The 17,984-nt window shown below is 39.9% G+C and overlaps 1 protein-coding gene across 3 annotated transcripts in view; it reads left to right on the top strand.

The window, feature by feature from the left end:
* phkb (phosphorylase kinase, beta) overlaps nucleotides 1–17,984 on the top strand; it is a 110,987-nt gene that overhangs the window by 9,450 nt on the left and 83,553 nt on the right. For all 3 annotated transcript variants that reach the window (XM_044365750.1, XM_044365836.1, XM_044365922.1), the window contains 2 exons: nucleotides 9,869–10,007; nucleotides 14,198–14,297. In XM_044365750.1, coding sequence (XP_044221685.1) covers nucleotides 9,869–10,007; nucleotides 14,198–14,297 — 239 coding nt within the window. The remainder of the gene's footprint in view (nucleotides 1–9,868; nucleotides 10,008–14,197; nucleotides 14,298–17,984) is intronic.

Below are 17,984 nucleotides of genomic sequence, written 5' to 3'. Positions count from 1 at the left end.
TAACACAACAAATACATTTTGAGCAATTAAATGGTTTTTAATTGATAAAAAAAACAAAAAACTTACGCATTTTAGTTTCTATGACAATAATGCATGACAGTAATAGCCATGGATATTTTAGAGTTTTGGAACAAATAACAAAATATATGACATGAAACAAACAGTATGTTCAGTATAGTTAATTGAAAAAGTTGTAACACTCCCCCTGTAGTAAGATATATAACAAAATGGTAGCATCTGTAAATGACTAAGAGATCATTTTTTAATTAGTCATTGCTGTGCAATGTACATTTTCTTTTACAAACATCCACAAAACTCTCGGAAATAGTGTCCTTGACAGCATACCTGACATACAGGCAGGTTTATTAGCAATAGCTCTGCATGTAGCACTTCAGTGTATTTAATGTGTGGTAGGAAATATGTACCACCAGACCAGTAAGCCACCCACAGTGTGGGTGAGCACAGAGATAGGTTCTGAAATGCATGTTTACCAAAAAAGACCATTACAACTATACTCGCCTGAATGTGTAATCATGCAAGCCTTATACATCGTCAGAGATAATGTTACAGGCAGCAAGACGAACATTAACAGCATTGCATAGCCTGGCATGGCAGCCACATGATCACACGCACACACACACACACACACACACACACACACATACACACAGCTGGCAGACGCAACATCATCATTAATCAAGCATGCTTTGGCATGGAGGGGTGGATGTCGTTGTTGGAGAATCAAGTGCTAAGTCACATGCTGCTGCTGACGGGGAAAGGGCTGAATTAGCATCCACGTAGGTGTTGTTACTACTTGGCACTTGTTGAGGAGAAACCGGCGTAGGAGTAGGTGTCTGGGTTGAGAATGATGGCTGAACTTGATCTGAATTTGCTTCCTCCTGCTCCTCACAGCTTCTTTTTGTGACAAACTCAAGCAAAGTGCTATTTTTCACTATGATTTTTATCTTAACCTACATTAAAAGCAGCTAGTTAGAGGAAAGTAGGCTTCTGTTCCTCTGTGCAATGCGCGGGCTGTACACTGAGTGAAAGAGGAGGGGCTGCTTGCTGCTCACAATCTGGCATTTACGAAATGTACTGCCAAAAAATCTGAAAAATCTCTATCATCATCTTGCAAGAAACAAGAATTGTTTTATTTTTATTTTTCACATAGTCAGATAATTGAAACAGTATTTATTGACTGCTCCTCACTGGATGATCCAGCAAAAAAGGAAGCCTTCTGATTGAGTGGGCCTTAGTGCCAAGTGGGTGGACCAAGGGCCCATCTATGCCCACCCACAGTTGTGTACCTGCACAAGACTGTGTTGTTTCAATTCTTTCTTAAGTGTACTTAAGTTTAGTTATTGTGATACAACATGACTTGATTACATGTGATCATATTGTCAACCTTTTCTGATGCCTTGCAATGCAGGGATTTTGTGGAAAATAATTTAGCTTTAATCATTGTCTTGTTGTGTACAATATCATGTACATAGATTAACTCCAAATGATGACATGCTATAAATCAAACTATTTATTTTTTGTACCGGAGGCAGACAGGTTGACTGTCTTCCAGGAAGGCAGACTTCACGCATCAAGACTACGCTGACAGTCTCTATATGCGTCTACTATACTTTTGTGATTTGTGATTGCACATTGCAAGCATCCAATAGGGATATTTGTTACCATCTCATAGATCTAACATTGCTGTTAAACTGGTCTGACCAATATATTCTATGTCAGTCCTTGTATCTTATCAGTGTGGTGTTAATAACCATAACTAAGAATTGTAATCACATACAGCATATCCAAAACTCAGTAATACTGCAATACTTCAACATAACCATTGCAAAACTTTTTTTTCTTTTAGCTGTCACTTAGCTAGCTTATACACTAGAGTATGTAAACGTATACTTGTCAATGTAACTCAATAACAATCAATTACTTTTTTTTGTAAGGGCAGTGATCCGTCTGTACAAGTCCAGAACAATTCTGGGCCTTGACTTCCTGTGTGTACCTTGTCTGGTATGGGACAGTATGAGGGACTGTCTCACTTGTTGCCTGTGAGGTGTGTAGTGTGGTACTTTGTTGTGCATGCTGTCTGTTGTGATCAGAGTTTTCTTCACTGTGAGTGTTATGTGACATCTGTTTCATCTGTACTCTTGCCCTCCAGCTGTGTGTATTTGGTATGATCTGTCAGTATCAGCTGGTTGGATGACAACTGCTGGTTTCCAGTAGCCATGCTCCTGGAGTTGGATGCTTTGTCCTACATGCAGCGGTGACATTGGCTTGGCTGACCTGTTGTAATATCTTTTCTGATGTTGTTGTCGATGGACTCTGCTGGTGTGATCTTGGTGGCTGACCACCTTGGGCTGAAGCTGCTGGTGGGTGTTTGGTAGGATTGAGCATAAGCAATGGCTCATAAGCAGCTGGGTTGATGATCTGAAGCTGTCAATTGAAGTGTTATGATATTCAAGGAGACTCAGATAGGGGTCTTTCTGATAAGCTTTGGCCTTTTCCATAAGCAATTTGGCAATCTATACAGATTTCTCAGAGAGGATATTGAGAGCTTTGGGGATGGTGCAAACTGGTGGTTGTAGGTTAAACTCCCAGGTGCTGGCAAAATTTTGACTCTTTACATTTGTACTGGGGGCCACTATTCAATACAACAATCTCTGGGACACTGTGTCTGGTGAAGGCTGCTTTCAGTTTGTGTTTTACCTATCTTAATAGTCTACTGTGACTATATAGTTCTCATTGTTCCACGTCAACAGATCAGTAGTAACTGTTTGCTATGGCCTGTCTGGGATCTTGTGGCTTATCACGGGCTCCTTAGTATTGGAAGGCCTGTGTTTGAGACAGGTGGGGCACTGTCCAACCATCTCCTCAATCTGCTTGTTCATCCTGGGCCAAAATGGGATGTCACAGGCTCATGTGACCTGCATGTATTCGGAATAACATCACTGTATGCAGTGAGGTAGGATAATGATTTTTTCACCCTTGAATATGATGTCATTCATGTGTGAAAGTTCATCCTGACAGTTCCAGTATTCTGCTATGCTCTGAGGGCATACATATTTTCCTCTCCTTAGGCCATCCTTCGTTGATTGTCTCTCTCAGTATCATGAGCTGTGTGTCTTTTTCAGTCTCTGCTCTGATCTCTTTCACCTTAGTTTCGTTGACAGGTAAGCTACTATACACTGTATGTACCTGAATGTCCAAACACAATGGCATATAGCTCCTTTTCAATCTGAGCACAGTTGACTTCACTGTCAGTTATCGATTTAGATAAGTCGCCACTGGGCTTGACCTCTTGCAGTAGGACTGTACCTAATCCATACTTAGATGTATCGACTTGTAGCCTAAATTATTTGCTGAGGTCAAAATATATTCGACTGGACCTGGCTCTCATGTAATTAGCTCTCTCATTTTTTTGAATGCTTCATCATGCTGTGCATCCCATATGAATTCACTGGACTTTTCACAGGTGACGCATGGGTGCGTCAATGTCTGAGAACCGAGGGGGAAACTTCGACAAGTAGTTAACCATGGCAAGGATTGTTTCCAGCCCACCTTTGTCTTTGTCTTTTGCTTCATGTCTCTCACAGCTGCAATCTTGGCTGGACGGGGCTTGATTCCGTCCTTGATAATACGGTGCCCAAAGTAGCTGACCTCGGTGGCACAGATCATGTTCTTCTCTTGGTTGATCTTCACTTTTCACTCTCTGGAGCGCTGCAGCATGGCACAGACGTTTTTGTTGTGCTCTTCTTTGCTTCTGCCGTAGATTAGGACATTGTCGACTATCGTCGTGACTCACTGTGGACCTTCATAATTCTCATCGACTTTCTGTTGAAACTCATCTTGGGCAGATATCAATCCAAAAGTTAGGCAGAGGAATCAGTACTCTCCAAATACAGTGTTGAATGTGATCAACTTGGCTGACTCCTCTGTGAGCTTTATAGCCCAGCTTCAGCGTCATGGATGCCAGGTCAGGTCAGGCAACCTGGCATCCATGACGCTGAAGCAGCAAGCTCTTGCCAACTTGAATGTGATATCGCTGAGGGTAGGTAAAGGGTAGTGCAGTCATTTGATAGCCTTGTTCAAATCTTTGGGGTCGAGACACACTCTCAGCTTGCCTGTGCATGGCTTTTCTGCTGCTACCATCAAATCGACCCATTCAGTTGGTTCAGTGTCTTTCACAGTGATCTATTGTTTTTCTATGTTCTGTAGCACGTCTTTGAGGTGGTCACTCAGGGCGAGGGAAACACCCCTAGGCAGGTGGAACACAGGCATTGCGTTGGGGTCAATGTGAATTGTGTGCTCACCAGGAAACAATTCTATTCCTGTGAAGACATCTACAAACTCATCCATGATTGGTACCTCAGATGTTCCAGACATTAATGAGTCTAAAGTCTAGGCATGCTTTTAATCCTAGAGCTGGGGGTGAATGTGTGTCAACGACATGGACCTTCATTATTAATTGAATGTCCTTGTACTGGCATTTCATGTTGCACTTGCCTCTGACAAGTAGTCACTCACCACTGTAGCCATGGAGTGGGTGAATTGAGGTCTGTAGTACATCAGTCATCATACCTGTCTTCAGTCATAAAGCTAGGCCAAACATCATCTCTGGACATCACATGAGATTGCTATTGATCATCTCCTCTCATGTCATTCTTAAAAAGAAAGCAAATAAGCATATTTCCCAAAACGATGAACTATTCCTTTATAAAAACAATACTGAAATATATTTAAAAATCAAAGCTTTGTCAGCATTTTTCTATTTTGAATCATGTGGGGTTTTGCCATTGCATTTGTTTTTCATTCAACAGCAACTCACGTCACAGATGTTATATTGCAGGAAACATTATGACAGCATCAGCAGGAGTAGACAGAAGTTATTGTTGATGGTATGCACAATGAATATCACAGTTTGTGTATTTCCATTCTCTCCCGTCGCGAGCTGCCTTGAGACTGCACAGATACCATCTTTTTCTTTCTGTCCTTCCTCTCTTATTTTTTTTTTCTTTCTTCAATCTATCTCTCTGTGTTTTTTTTCTTTGTCATCATCTTCTCTCATTTTCTCCACCCTGTCGATGCAGTGAAATGGCCCATTGTAAAAGAGCAGACTGTGTGCGTCTGAGACATTAGCTGCTGATTTAGTGGCACATTAGCTTGATGGATGGCTAGACAGAAAACTCCCAACAACAGTTGATTTGCATCCAGAGAAACTTTCAGTCTGAGAATGAATAATGTTCAGCACTCTCATCATTTATGTTCTGTGTCTAATGATGACTTTCACAGCACTGTTTCGCAGAAGATAAAACTTTGAGTCCTGTGTACAGTTCCAAATTGAGGGTTATCAGAGCCCCTCAACTCATTTTATCCTGTTTCTGTGTGTGTGTGTGTGTGTGTGTGTGTGTGTGTGTGTGTGTGTGTGAAATACAATTTTTGAGTTGACACATTATAAATATAGATCTTTTAACCTGTGAGCTTCAGAGAAATAAAGTACTGTATCATACTAACTTCAGTTACAGTAGATGAGAAATAGTCTTACTGAGAAAATGAAACATTGGATAACATATTCATCTTTCCCAAGGCTACATTATATTTCTAATGTGTATATTTCTGTGCAGTTTTATAGTTACTCTAAAATGCTGATATTTCAAATAATAGCATTACTTGTAAAATCATTAGACTGAATTTGATTCACTCTTAGACAAAGCATGATATAAGTAAATTAATTTTGTAATTTTATAATTTTTCACTTTATATTCTTATACATTTAGTTACCGTAATGATGACTATCTTTTGTGAGACCTATGAACGCATGTGTACTTCTTATACTTTAGGATATTGTTTTCCTTAAAGGCCTGTTCTACATCACCATGGTTCCCTCTGTTGACACCCTGTCATTAGATGATGGGCAACACTTAATTCATTATGCACACGCCATTTATTCATTATGCTTAAATGTGTTTTATATGTTTTTTTACAGATACATTTCCTGTATCACACAGGAACTGACTTTGACAATGTACAGCTTAGCTGATATTCACAGTTGCTGCTTGCAAACTTAAAGATCTGTATTTTGAGTTAAGTGGTATGTTCCAAAAAAACGTAACAGTACAAGAGAACCCCTTGATGAATGAAGCATACAGCTTGAAATTAAAAACAGTCCCACATTTTTGTGTATTACTCACTATTGTGAAAGATTGAGCTTTCTAGAGCAGGTTAATTAATTTATGGACCACATTTTCTTAATATATTTGTGGTTAACAAGTCAGACAGCACCAGTGTGTGATACAGTGGTTTCTGGTGAGTGTGATGACCAATAAATCTTACAGCCTTTCACATTATACTGCTAATGTAGCTGCAGTCAAAATTAGCCTATACCCAAAGGCACTGTCCTATTACTGGTTAACATATGAAAGCAGTCCGGATGAACCAGGAGGGGATTGCTCTGCCTCTCTGTGTGTGTACAGTATGTCATAATTTACTCTATGTTGAAACCGTGCGACATTACAAGGGCACAAAAATGAGTAAATCCTTCATCCAAGGGTATTTGTTTTTGTATGTAGGACACTTTATAATCAGGGTTCAACTTTACAAATGAGACTATGCAATATGAGTTAGTAGAATGTCCTTAGACTGGAAATAATACAAATGTGTGATTACATGTGTGCATGTGAGTCTGAACTTCATTTTCATGATACTTGGAGGTGGACTACCTTAGAGGTTCATTAATATTCTGTCTAATTCCCTCATCAACCTCGTTATCTCACTGCCAATGCGACTGTCGTCTTCAGTTGACCGGCACACACACACAAACACAGAGAGACATTCCCACCCTCCTGTCTCTCTCTCCCAGTACCCATTAGGCTCACTGTTTTTTTCACAGTTACACATACATTCTCTTTTTTTTCCTCCTCCACACTCACATCCTCTCCATATCTCTTTCCCTCATCTCTGTCTCCTTCCTTCCGTCTGTCTTTCTGTCATTCTCTTTCTCTCCATCTCTCTTTTGCTCTGTAACAAACGACAGTGCAGAATGGATGTCCCCTTCATTTGCACCGGCATAATGTGCTGATGAAAAATGAAGTGATCCCTCCAGACAGATTAGTCATCAGTGAGGGGACCTCTGCAGGAGACGGTGTGTGTGTATGTGTGTGTGTGTAACAGATAAATTACTTTCCCGGAGGCCTTCTGTTTGAGTATGTAATATTTCAGCATATATTATTGGAGGGTTACGGTCTGTTCGTATTAAGAGCTTTCATCCGTTGTTCTGTCCTCAGTAACTAATGCTGAGCATGAACTTTGGTGAACTTGGACCATCTTAGTTTGTCTTCGCTTGTCCATTTAGTGCAGTCAGACATTCACAGTCACGCCCCCAGCTGAAAAATGTTATTTCCAAAGAAATGACCTTGGTCATTACCTACTGTAGAGCTTCCCAGTCACTGTGGCGACACCAAAATTATTAACAGAGTTTGGTACTTTCCCTTTACACTATTTGATTCTGGCACTGTACATTAGGGATTCTTTTTTTTTGCTGTTGCAACTACATCCTAGTAAGCATTAACTTGGTGATTTGAAGTCAAAAGATGTCTATATCTGGGTTATAATGGGCTACATTTAGTTGAAAACTTATTTTAGAGGTCTTGGTAAACACTGTTAAAACTACAGTTATACAGTGTATAAACTAGACATCTAAAAAACACCAACCCAGTGCTGAGCCTCCACTATTTTCATCAGAAAACATGCTTTTTATTAAGCAGTTTCTAGTAAAAGTTGTGTTGTTTTACAATTGTTAACTATTAAATTCAAAACCAACCTTCAAGTGTTAGACATTTAATTATTTTTTCATGTTGAGTATGGGTGATGCATCATGGAAATAAAAGGAGGAGAGAAAGTGGGTTTATTAAATATTTAAATGATTACAGCTAAATTATTAAAAAGCTTTAAAGAGTAAATGTACATGCTGCAAATAATATTTACACAAGTGTTAGTCAAGTATCAGTACTAGTATTATTTCACATTAACAAGGCATTGACATGCATAGTTTTTACTCCGAGCAAATTTCAAGTGACAAGATGTGTTACAGTTAAAGTCTGAGGCACAAACATGCAACACAAGAGGAAGTTTCCTTGGGTGACTTCTTCATTTCTACTATGACACTGGTGCAGAAGTTGAGAAACACGGCAGGTCATACGGTCTGGTATTTTCTAGCTGTTTTAGATATATGTAAGAATGTCAGCAACTCTCTGAGCTACAATGGATTCAGTGCTCAAAGATACTTCAGATATATATATAGATAGATAGATATAGATATACATTACTGTAAATACATTCCAGTTGAAGGACAGTCTTCCTAGATACCTAAACTCACCACATTGAACTGGAGTGTTAAAGAAATTGTTTACACAAGAATAAAAAAGAATGATGCCATTATCTCATGTGAGTCTAAGTTAAGTCTGTAGGTGTTGGTGGAGTATGTGCACATCACATAGAACAAATCAGCTTGCGCAACTCTGTCTTGTGCAAAAAAAACCTCACTGACATGAACATCAACTGAGTCGTGTTGACTTCTTTAGCAGTTCATGTGTTTCAAAGCCAAACAATGACACCATGAGTCCAAGTGATATTCCACCAGGAATTATTGCTTTTCTTCACTAAAACTGTTGTTGCCATTCACACTTTCAATGTCATGTGTTCACACTCGACTTGAATATGCATCCATCTGTTCCACCCTCTCACAGTGTACACTGTAGTTGTCTACCAAACACAAACTGAAAGAGCTGTGCTCTAAGCAGCTTTATAACATTAACTTTTGCTTACTTTCATCAGAGAAGAAAAATTGTCTGCAAAATTTCTTAACCCAACCTTTTTCTAAATTGAACCTTACATCATTTGATTTGATTAAATGTAATTAATTCCAGGCTGAATATGCATCTGGGAAAAGGCAGTGGCAACAGCTGCACAGCCTGAGGAAGGTCACAGGTCAGGCAGTGCCAGCAGTAGAAGAGAGTTGTAACCCTGCCTGAGGAGCTGGATACATATTATATTTCCACACTTCACAAATGCAGACTAGCCTGGAGAAACAAGGCCAGAGAAAGTACATGCTCGTAGTCAAATGCTGCATGACTCCTGACTTGCTATGTCATTGCTTTTGTACCCAGCAAAATGAAATGAGATGGGTCCGCTGTGGCTCTGGTACATAAGCATCTGGATCAAAACTGGATCAAAAAAGCATCTGGTAGAGCCTGTTGTGGCTGTGCGTGGAGTGATGCTGCTTTAGAAAGTGTATCACCTCTGTGTAGGGGTAAAAATAGACAAGCTGAGGTCATGTAATGTGTGTAGGTGTTTTTGTCCTTTGTGACACCTGTCATGTACTGTATGTAATTACTTAGTATAGAAGTATAGATTGAAATGTGATTCACCTTCTGTACTTTTTTAGATGGATAAAAAAAGATATTGCACACTGATTCAGAGTTAATAGCGACTCTTAAATCATTTGAAATAATACAGCAGCTGTTATTAGGGGTCCTGTTGTCCATCAGAGCTGTTGAGACATTTTTAATTTAAACAAACTCCAAACACAATTTCCCCTGGTTGATTAAGCTATTTTGTTGTGTCATGTCAGGTGGAATATTAAAGGGAGTTTTGCTGCTTAGATACAAGCATGGCTCATCCATCATGTTATGAAAAGACACCTTACAAGGCATCAGTTTTTACAGTAAAGCATATTATGTACAGCAAATAATCAAACAAGATAAAAACTCCTTCAAGTTGTTGGGTGACCTGTTTCCAATTCAAGTTGAATTATCCATATGACAAACTGGACAACTCTCTCTCTTTCTGTCTCTCTTTCTAGTCAAGACAACCATTCTGAACTACCAGAGTCCCACCACAGGGCTTTTTCCAGTCAAGACATGCTCCGACTGCAAGGAGGCCAAGGTCCGGGACTCCCTGTACTGTGCTGCTGGTGCCTGGGCCCTGGCCTTAGCCTACCGGTTAGTACGCCACATACACAGTACACACACATGCACAGATACTGATAAACCATGCAGGACCTGTTTCATTTGTGCAAAATTGATTGTACATGTAACTGTCACTTCATTTGTGTTAATTATCACAGGTTAATTGGAATTTAGCCTTCTTGCTTGGCTGACTGTTGAATGAAGTGCTCGTGTAGTTCAAGTACAACAGAAGGATACTGTACACACAGTGTTCAGATACACTTCCTCCTGCAGATATGGTTTTACTTAATAATAGTTAGTAATACTTTGATTTACACATGAAGAACTAATGACACTCCCATCAGCTATACAAATAAAGTTATTATTATTATTATTATTATTACAATCAGCCTCAGCTATACTTTGTGTTTAGTGCTTATTACCAAATGTTAGCATGCTAACCCATTAAACTAAGCTGAACATGGTAAAAAAAAAAACTGTGCATTAAAGCTTGAATGTGTAGCACGACAGAAAACATGATGTAAAATGGATGGATTAATAGTCTATTGTGTTTTTTAGAGTATTATGTGTAGAACAGACCAATCAACTTTTGGTCCACACAGTTTTCTGCACCCCTTTATCCCTTCTTCTTTGACTTGACAGTTTTGTTCTACTCTTTTCTGTTTCATGCTTACTGACCCTGATCTTCAATCTCTCTCTGTGATTTGAAGGCTTTGCTTTTTAAACACATTGGGGTTATTACTTCAAGGAGAACACTTCAAGAATTTCACTGAGAACCATCTAAAGGCCCCAAACTCCTTTATCAACTGTCCCTGCTCTTGATGCCTGCATTTCTCAGTGATTAGTTTCCAGGGAAAAGAACACTTCCACAAAACAAACTTGTAATAGGCCAGAGAGAGAGGGGGGAGGACAAGAGAGAGAGAAAGATGTGGCCAGAAAGAGAGAGAACAATTAGGAAGATGGAGACGGAGAGAAAAAATGGAAGATAGAAAGACTGAAACGGAAGGTAGGAGCAGAGAGTAAGTGAGGTGAGCAGAGGGAGAGATGAAGGGAATGGAGGGATAACAGAGAGCGAGAAGAAATGGGAGATGGAGAGAAAGACTGACTGAAAAAACGAGATGGAAGGGGGAAGACAGAGGGAAAGAGAGGGGTAAAAATAGAGTGTACTGCAGTGATGTGACCAGCGGCAGATCCCTGTCATCAGTCATGGCTGCCTCCTATTAGAATTGTCACTGGGATTTAATTAAGATGATTCTCATCTGACAGGCTTGGCTAGTGCCATTACTTACTTCTCGCCCAGCTGCTGTGTGTGTGTGTGTGTGTGTGTGTGTGTGTGTGTGTGTGTGTGTGTGTGTGTGTGAGAGAGAGAGAGAGAGAGAGAGAATCAGTGACTAAACTGGCAATTGAATTCACCACAAACACCTATTCTAAAAAGATATGATATGTTTTTTTTCGGCCACATTTGTCCACTTACTTTTTATTCTTTACTTGGTTCAATTTCATTTGTTATGAATAAATAGGGAGTCAGTCGTCAGCTTCCAGTACTAAGATAAGTTTCTAATATTTTCTTGTAGTTGTCTAATCTTTATGACGCCCTTTATATTTGCTTGATTAGTTGTAATTACAGTGTATGTCACTGCAGCTTGGATCATCACATGCATATTACATGTACAGAACTTGTAGTGTGGTAATGAGTGATCCATACTTTGAAACAGGATTTTGGAAGACGAAAAGCTGCCTGCTTCATCCTCTAACTGCATTTAGTTTTCATGTGAAGGGTCACGTGTGATTAATGCACCGTGTACCACTGAAATTTAAACAAGTTTCACCTCAGCAGCTCGGCTTACCCAAAGTCGTTATTAGCATGACCTTTGTCATGTGTATCTGAAATCTGCCAGCCCTGCCAGGAATGTGCTGACTGCCACTGTGGTCACTGCAACCATAATTGATTGACTTCTGAGTGGCATCTTACAAAGACCACTTTCTTAAGAAGGACTGTACAAAGCAACTTCTCTGGTCAAGCCTTAAATGCTTAAATGGGCCCAAGTGAATTATTGCTAGACTGTATAGTCCCACAAATTTTAAAGCCTGGAAATGGATTTCTTAGACATTTATGGAGAGTAATGAATGCAAACACAGACTGGATTCACATTGGAGAAGTAAGAAGCTGCCATACTTATTATTGCACAAATTATATCAAAATTGATTCTATTAAACCTGCAGTGCGGAACTTTTACATAAAAATGAATGTCCGTTACATTCAAGCCCTTGCCAAACGAGTTCAAACAATGCTGATTAAGCCTCTCACTGCCAGATAAATCTCTGTATTTCTCAGTATACAGACTTTTTAAATCTCATGTTGGGGGCGACACTCGCACACTGGCCGTTTGGTTGTTAATCATGTGGCTCTTCTAGACTTTTCAAATGTTATCGGACTGAATGGATCATATTCTGATAATGAAACAAGTCATTTCGGGGGGGTTGTGTGATACTCAAAACAATTTATCCACCATTCTACAGCCCAACAGTAGGTTACAGCCAGTATGTACTGGCCATCGGGCATACTGGGACAAATCCCAGTTGGCCTCAAAAAAATATATTTTTTGGCCGGTGGACTGTCAAAACATATCTGTTTTTACCAGCCCTCTCTGTGTGCCTGTCATTCGGGGTGTGCATGAGAGCGTGCTGCATGCCTGTGTCATTGCGTATTCAGACCAAATCAGACGTTGTGGCGCACCGCTGCAGGCTTGAGTGGAGGTGTGTGGGGGTGTGGGTGTGTTTATGATTTAGAACGTAACCGCTGTGATCTGAGATCACCTGCTTTCATGCTACCAACACTCCCTCTCTTCATTCACTCTGTAGCTCACACGACCATAGCTGCTCTCCCTCTCTCCTTTTCTCTCGTCTTTTTTAAGTCGGGAGGCTGACAGAAAAGTCTAACTTGACTTTTAACGTTATCAAATGAAGAGAAATGTCCTCCCCTCCTCCTAGTAACGTCCTTGTACTCAGGCATTCACAGCCGAGCACCCACCTTTACTCTCACCACCAGAGGGGGGAGACAAAAGTCCCATACTGCAGCTTTAAACTGGACATACTGTTTACTAATCTTAGGTGAATTACTGACAGTATGCTGTTAAAGACAAAATCAAATTCCAAAGAGAAATTGCAGTCATTCCACACTTTATTGTGCCTTTTGCGTTTTTTGTCTGCTAGACACAAAAATCCTAAAAAGAAATAATGTGTGTGTATAAGCATTATTAGTCAAGACTGCAACTGGACCTTAAATTATGTGATAAATGATGACGGACAGGTAGAGACCTACTTTTTCAAATGGTCTTGGTGGTGTTGTTTGGTCCGCACCACATGTCAATTGACAGCTTTTACACCAGCCTAAATAAAGCAAACGCAAATGGTCAAACACATTAGAGTTTGTTTGAGCACTCTAATACTATTGCAATACCCATCTGCATACAGTCCTGTGTTGTCAAAAGCTGACCTGCTCAGAGGATTTTTTGTTTTTGTGATATTAATAGCTGTGGTGCTTTTGTATATTTTTTTTGTGAAGTTTACGTAAAATCAACGTAACGTATCAAAATAAAGTTTGACTCTTATGGTGCACTGACTTAAAATGATAAGAAGTAAGAAGTAAGTAAGAAAAAATGCTAAATTTTCTTGCTCCAGCTTCTTAAATGTGAATATTTGCTGGTTGCTTCAGTCTTCTGTGATGGTAAACTGAATATCTTTGGGTTGTAGACTGTTGGTCGGGACAAAGCAAGACATTTTAGGTTATATCTTTGGCTTTAGGAAACGGTCATCGACATTTTTCACAATTTTCTGACATTTTATAGACCAAAGAAATAATCAATTATAAAATACTCGACAGATTAATCAATAATGAAAATAATTGTTAGTTGCAGCCCCCAAAAAATTACATTTTAATACAACTTGGACCTTATTTTTATCATTTTGGTCATCATTCATATCGTAAAGATAACAGTCAATCACTAAGTTGACTGCTGACATCTTGTTACACAAGGACATTGCTAAAATGAACTCAACCCCCCCCCCTACGAGATATTTGAAAGAGAAAATAAAGGCAAATTATTACTCCAGCTGTCTGTGTCGAACAATTAATAGTTATCTTGTAAAATCACCCAAGTTTCTTCATCCACTAACCGTTAGTCTGTCCCTCATGTGTTTCCTGTCTTTGCCCTGCTGTGCAGACGCATCGATGATGATATGGGGCGGACCCATGAACTGGAGCATTCAGCTATCAAGTGCATGAGAGGGATCCTCTACTGCTACATGAGACAGGCTGATAAGGTGAGTTTTCAGTCAGCCCCCACTCAGCTCCTGCTTTCACACTGGGTGTTTGCATAAAAGCACACTGCAATTACACACTGTATTACAGATCAAAGGTGTACTCCTGAGCTGCTATTCATCAAAGCCTCTCAAAGCTGGAGCACTGGACACATCTGGTTCCTCTTTCATATCATAACAAGTGACAATAGGAGCCGGTTGCTTTAGTCCTGAGAGCTTAATAACCGGCAATCTGTTAATTGCTAAAGACTTTTGCTCCGAAGGGGGAATTTCACGCCACGTTTGCCAGAAATCTGATGCGTGTGCATGAGTAGGCCGTGAATGAAAACACACCATTTTATACACCCATAGCGGAGCCAGATATGTCCTTTGTTTTCTGTCTTTTTGTCCCACATGAAGTACATTTTTTAAAAGAGCAACCTACTGTGTCACTGTGCATGTGCATGTGTACAGTGTGTACCTTTTGAAAGCCATTCTGTTTCATCTCGCCTTGACCTTGACGACCTAATTTAGGGGAGAGCTTTCCTGTGTCTTAATTACAAAGCTGCGTTTACACAGTTAATTACACAGAGCAGCGTTCGTTACGGCCCCGTCTCCAACACTTACAGAGAACATGGCGTTTTTAATGGAGATGTGACATGGGGCCACTGCTGGGCAAATATCACAGCAGCTTGGCCCCACTGTCTGTCTATAGCATGATATAGTATAAGGAAGCAGCTTTCCTTTGGGATTATTTAATTTTATCAAGTGAAAAGGTTTGTTTTATGACGAATAAATAGTAAAAGTCACTTTGTCAGTTGGTAGTTAGTTAACCTGTGCCTATAGTGTTGAGCCACAGGATGAAAATGTATAATACTGTAAGTTTTCAGGCAGCCAAAAGCACATGACTTGGACAACAGAGACACATCCTGCGTCCCACATACTGTTGGTCACACTTGGTCAGGGTTAGGGGAAAGATTCAAATATTTGGATAAATATTGAAAAACTCAACTCGTTCCATCTGTCACTGTTGATTTTCCCTGACCTTAACCGAGCGCTTTGAGATTCCTAAACATAACCATAAAAATGTTACTCATGCTTTTACTGATGGGAGCAGATACTGGAGGGAAAAGTAACAATTATAATGTATCCTTGTTATGCTGATGAAAACGTGATCCAGGCAGCATTTCCCAAAACATATATTTACTAATGCAAGTAAGATGTACATATGATATTTAGGAGGCAGAATTGCTAGACAGGCAGATAGAAAATGGCGAGCCAGGTAACATGAAGGCTATGAACAAAACACAATGTAACACCTCTTAAAATAACAAGTTCAACACAAGAGCCATGCTAGTTTATTCTAAGAAAATGCCTGTTGTAAGTAAAATTTCTACAGCTTTTTCAAATGTAACTTCCAGAATGAAAGCTTGTCTTACCTTTGGGCCACTGTGGTAATGAACGTACAACTATCACCCTCTTACTGACAGATTTTATAACTTTTGCTTTCCTACATGTCGTCCACAACAACTCCTCCATCTTTGCTATTTTACCATTGGCTTCTGGAGACTCAAAGTTGCTGAAAGATGTTGCCTGTAGTGGCAGCAGCTCTGTTTTAGTGTATTTTAACTAATTGCTTTAGTTTTATGACCTGCAATTTCTGGCTCACTTTCACCACTCTCATTGTATTTTGTGTTCAGCAGGTGGTTGTTTTTGGTAAAAAGTCACTAAAAAGACACTATACACTACCTGCCCACCACCAAACAGCAGGCAGACAAAATTAGCAACTAGCTGGTGAAGGGGTGGAGCATTTAGCAGCTGAACAGCCAGATATTTCCCTCAGGAGTAGGTGGAGACCAAATCCTGAAAGGAGGGTGAATATTGGACTTGCATTCATCAGGTGGACACAAATACAACTCCAGATGAATGCTAATGTTGCTCCCTGCTGCTCAATGTGCAAATAAGCCACTGATTTTATAGGGTGATAAAATGTCAATGTTGTGTTTACAGCTTGTTATAATCCCCCCAAGTGGCCCAAAAAATCAATTAATGCAGATGTTCAGTGTAAAACTGTGTGTTGACATCTTGTTTTTAGATGCCTACTTGCTCACCTACAGTACTGCTGTACACTGTGCTCCATCCCCTGTTTTGGAAAATCAAATGTATTTCCTATGCAACCAGGAATGACAGTGAATGGTGATTGATTTGATGAAATACAAGAGTTAAGCGTTGGCAATAAAAAATAAATGCATGAAGGTGGACTTTAATTCTATTTCACTAGCACTGTATGGAGCAGCGGGCTCTGAAGTGTTTTGCTAATTTGAAGCTCATATTTGCGCATTGCAGCACTTAAAACAAGCAAGATCTGGGGCCTCTCAAAATATCCCAAGAGTAGAGCCACTTGACACTGTGGCCCTGCTGGAACGAGGTTCAGAGAGACCTCTACACAAAAGTAGGTTTTATAGAAACATAAACAGCAGTATCTATTGTTAGCTGCTGACAGAGGTCTCTCCCTCCACACACACATCCATATCCGCACACACACACACACACACGTATTAGCCGCTGTGGAATGACAAGAAGTAGAGCAGTTTCAAGTGAAAGTGGGACAGCAGGTCTCCACTATGACCTGACTAGGAGAGAGAGAGAGTGAGAGAGGGACATAAAGGTGGGCAACGGTAGTGTGCCAGAGGAAAGAAAAAGGAGGAAATGGGGGGAGTTTGAGGAAATAGATAAAGACATGGAGAGCAAGAGGGGGAGTGAATCAAAGAAAGTACTGGGAAAAGAGAGGGAGAGGGGAGGAGAGAGGGAGGGCGGGAGGTAGAAAGAGAAAAATGGAAACAGTGAGGGGGGGCGTAATGATGGAGAGAGCGGCGAGAGAGATGGAGCGATGAGAAATAAACGAGGTAAAAATGGGACAAAGGGCCAATTATTTATAACTCTGCGCGACGGGGCTGGCGGCACAGCTGTGATTTGGTGTGTAGTCGAGTCGATGCGGCAAACACAAAGCCACCAACAAACCACTGAACACAAAACACGACTAATGTGTTGTTCAAGGTTTTTTTTTATATATATATATTTGTTGTAAACCATGGTATAGTTTTCTTGCCATAACTATGACCCTTTTCTTAGACTAATGTCACTGGAACATTTATAGATTCATACAGTCTGGCATCTATATATATATATATATATATATATATATATATATATATATGTATATATATATATATATATATATATATATATATATATATATCTCCACTGGGGGCACCTGGGCTAGTGGTTAGCATGGACCTAAGTCAAATTCGAAATGGCAGCATGTTCTGAAGAAAATGTATGTGTGCCACTTCTGAGGAAAGAATGCAGTGGAAACAAAAGTTTAATGTTTTGAAGCATTTGAAATGTATTGAAGCATTTAAAGGGATTGAAGTTTTAGCTAAAGTTGAGGCACTGAAAGAAGTTGAAATGGCATTTGAGACACAAGTGCTAAGCCTAAGCTGAAGTGTCAGTGGATGTGAAAGTGCTGAAAGGAGTAATGGAGTAAGTAAAAGTGCAAGAACTGAAAGGGGTTGAAATGGCAGTTCAAACAGATGCATGCAATTCAATTTTAGTGGCAGATATTTTTAAGCACTGTTGCAGTTGATTGAGCCCATTGAAATGCCAGTGTTAAATGGAGTTGAAGTGTCAGTTGAGATGTTGATGGGTGAG

Source organism: Thunnus albacares, chromosome 1, assembly GCF_914725855.1.
Source record: "Thunnus albacares chromosome 1, fThuAlb1.1, whole genome shotgun sequence".
Taxonomy (NCBI): domain Eukaryota; kingdom Metazoa; phylum Chordata; class Actinopteri; order Scombriformes; family Scombridae; genus Thunnus; species Thunnus albacares.
The sequence above is the reverse complement of the archived record's forward strand: the minus strand, read 5'-3'. Positions and strand labels throughout refer to the sequence as shown.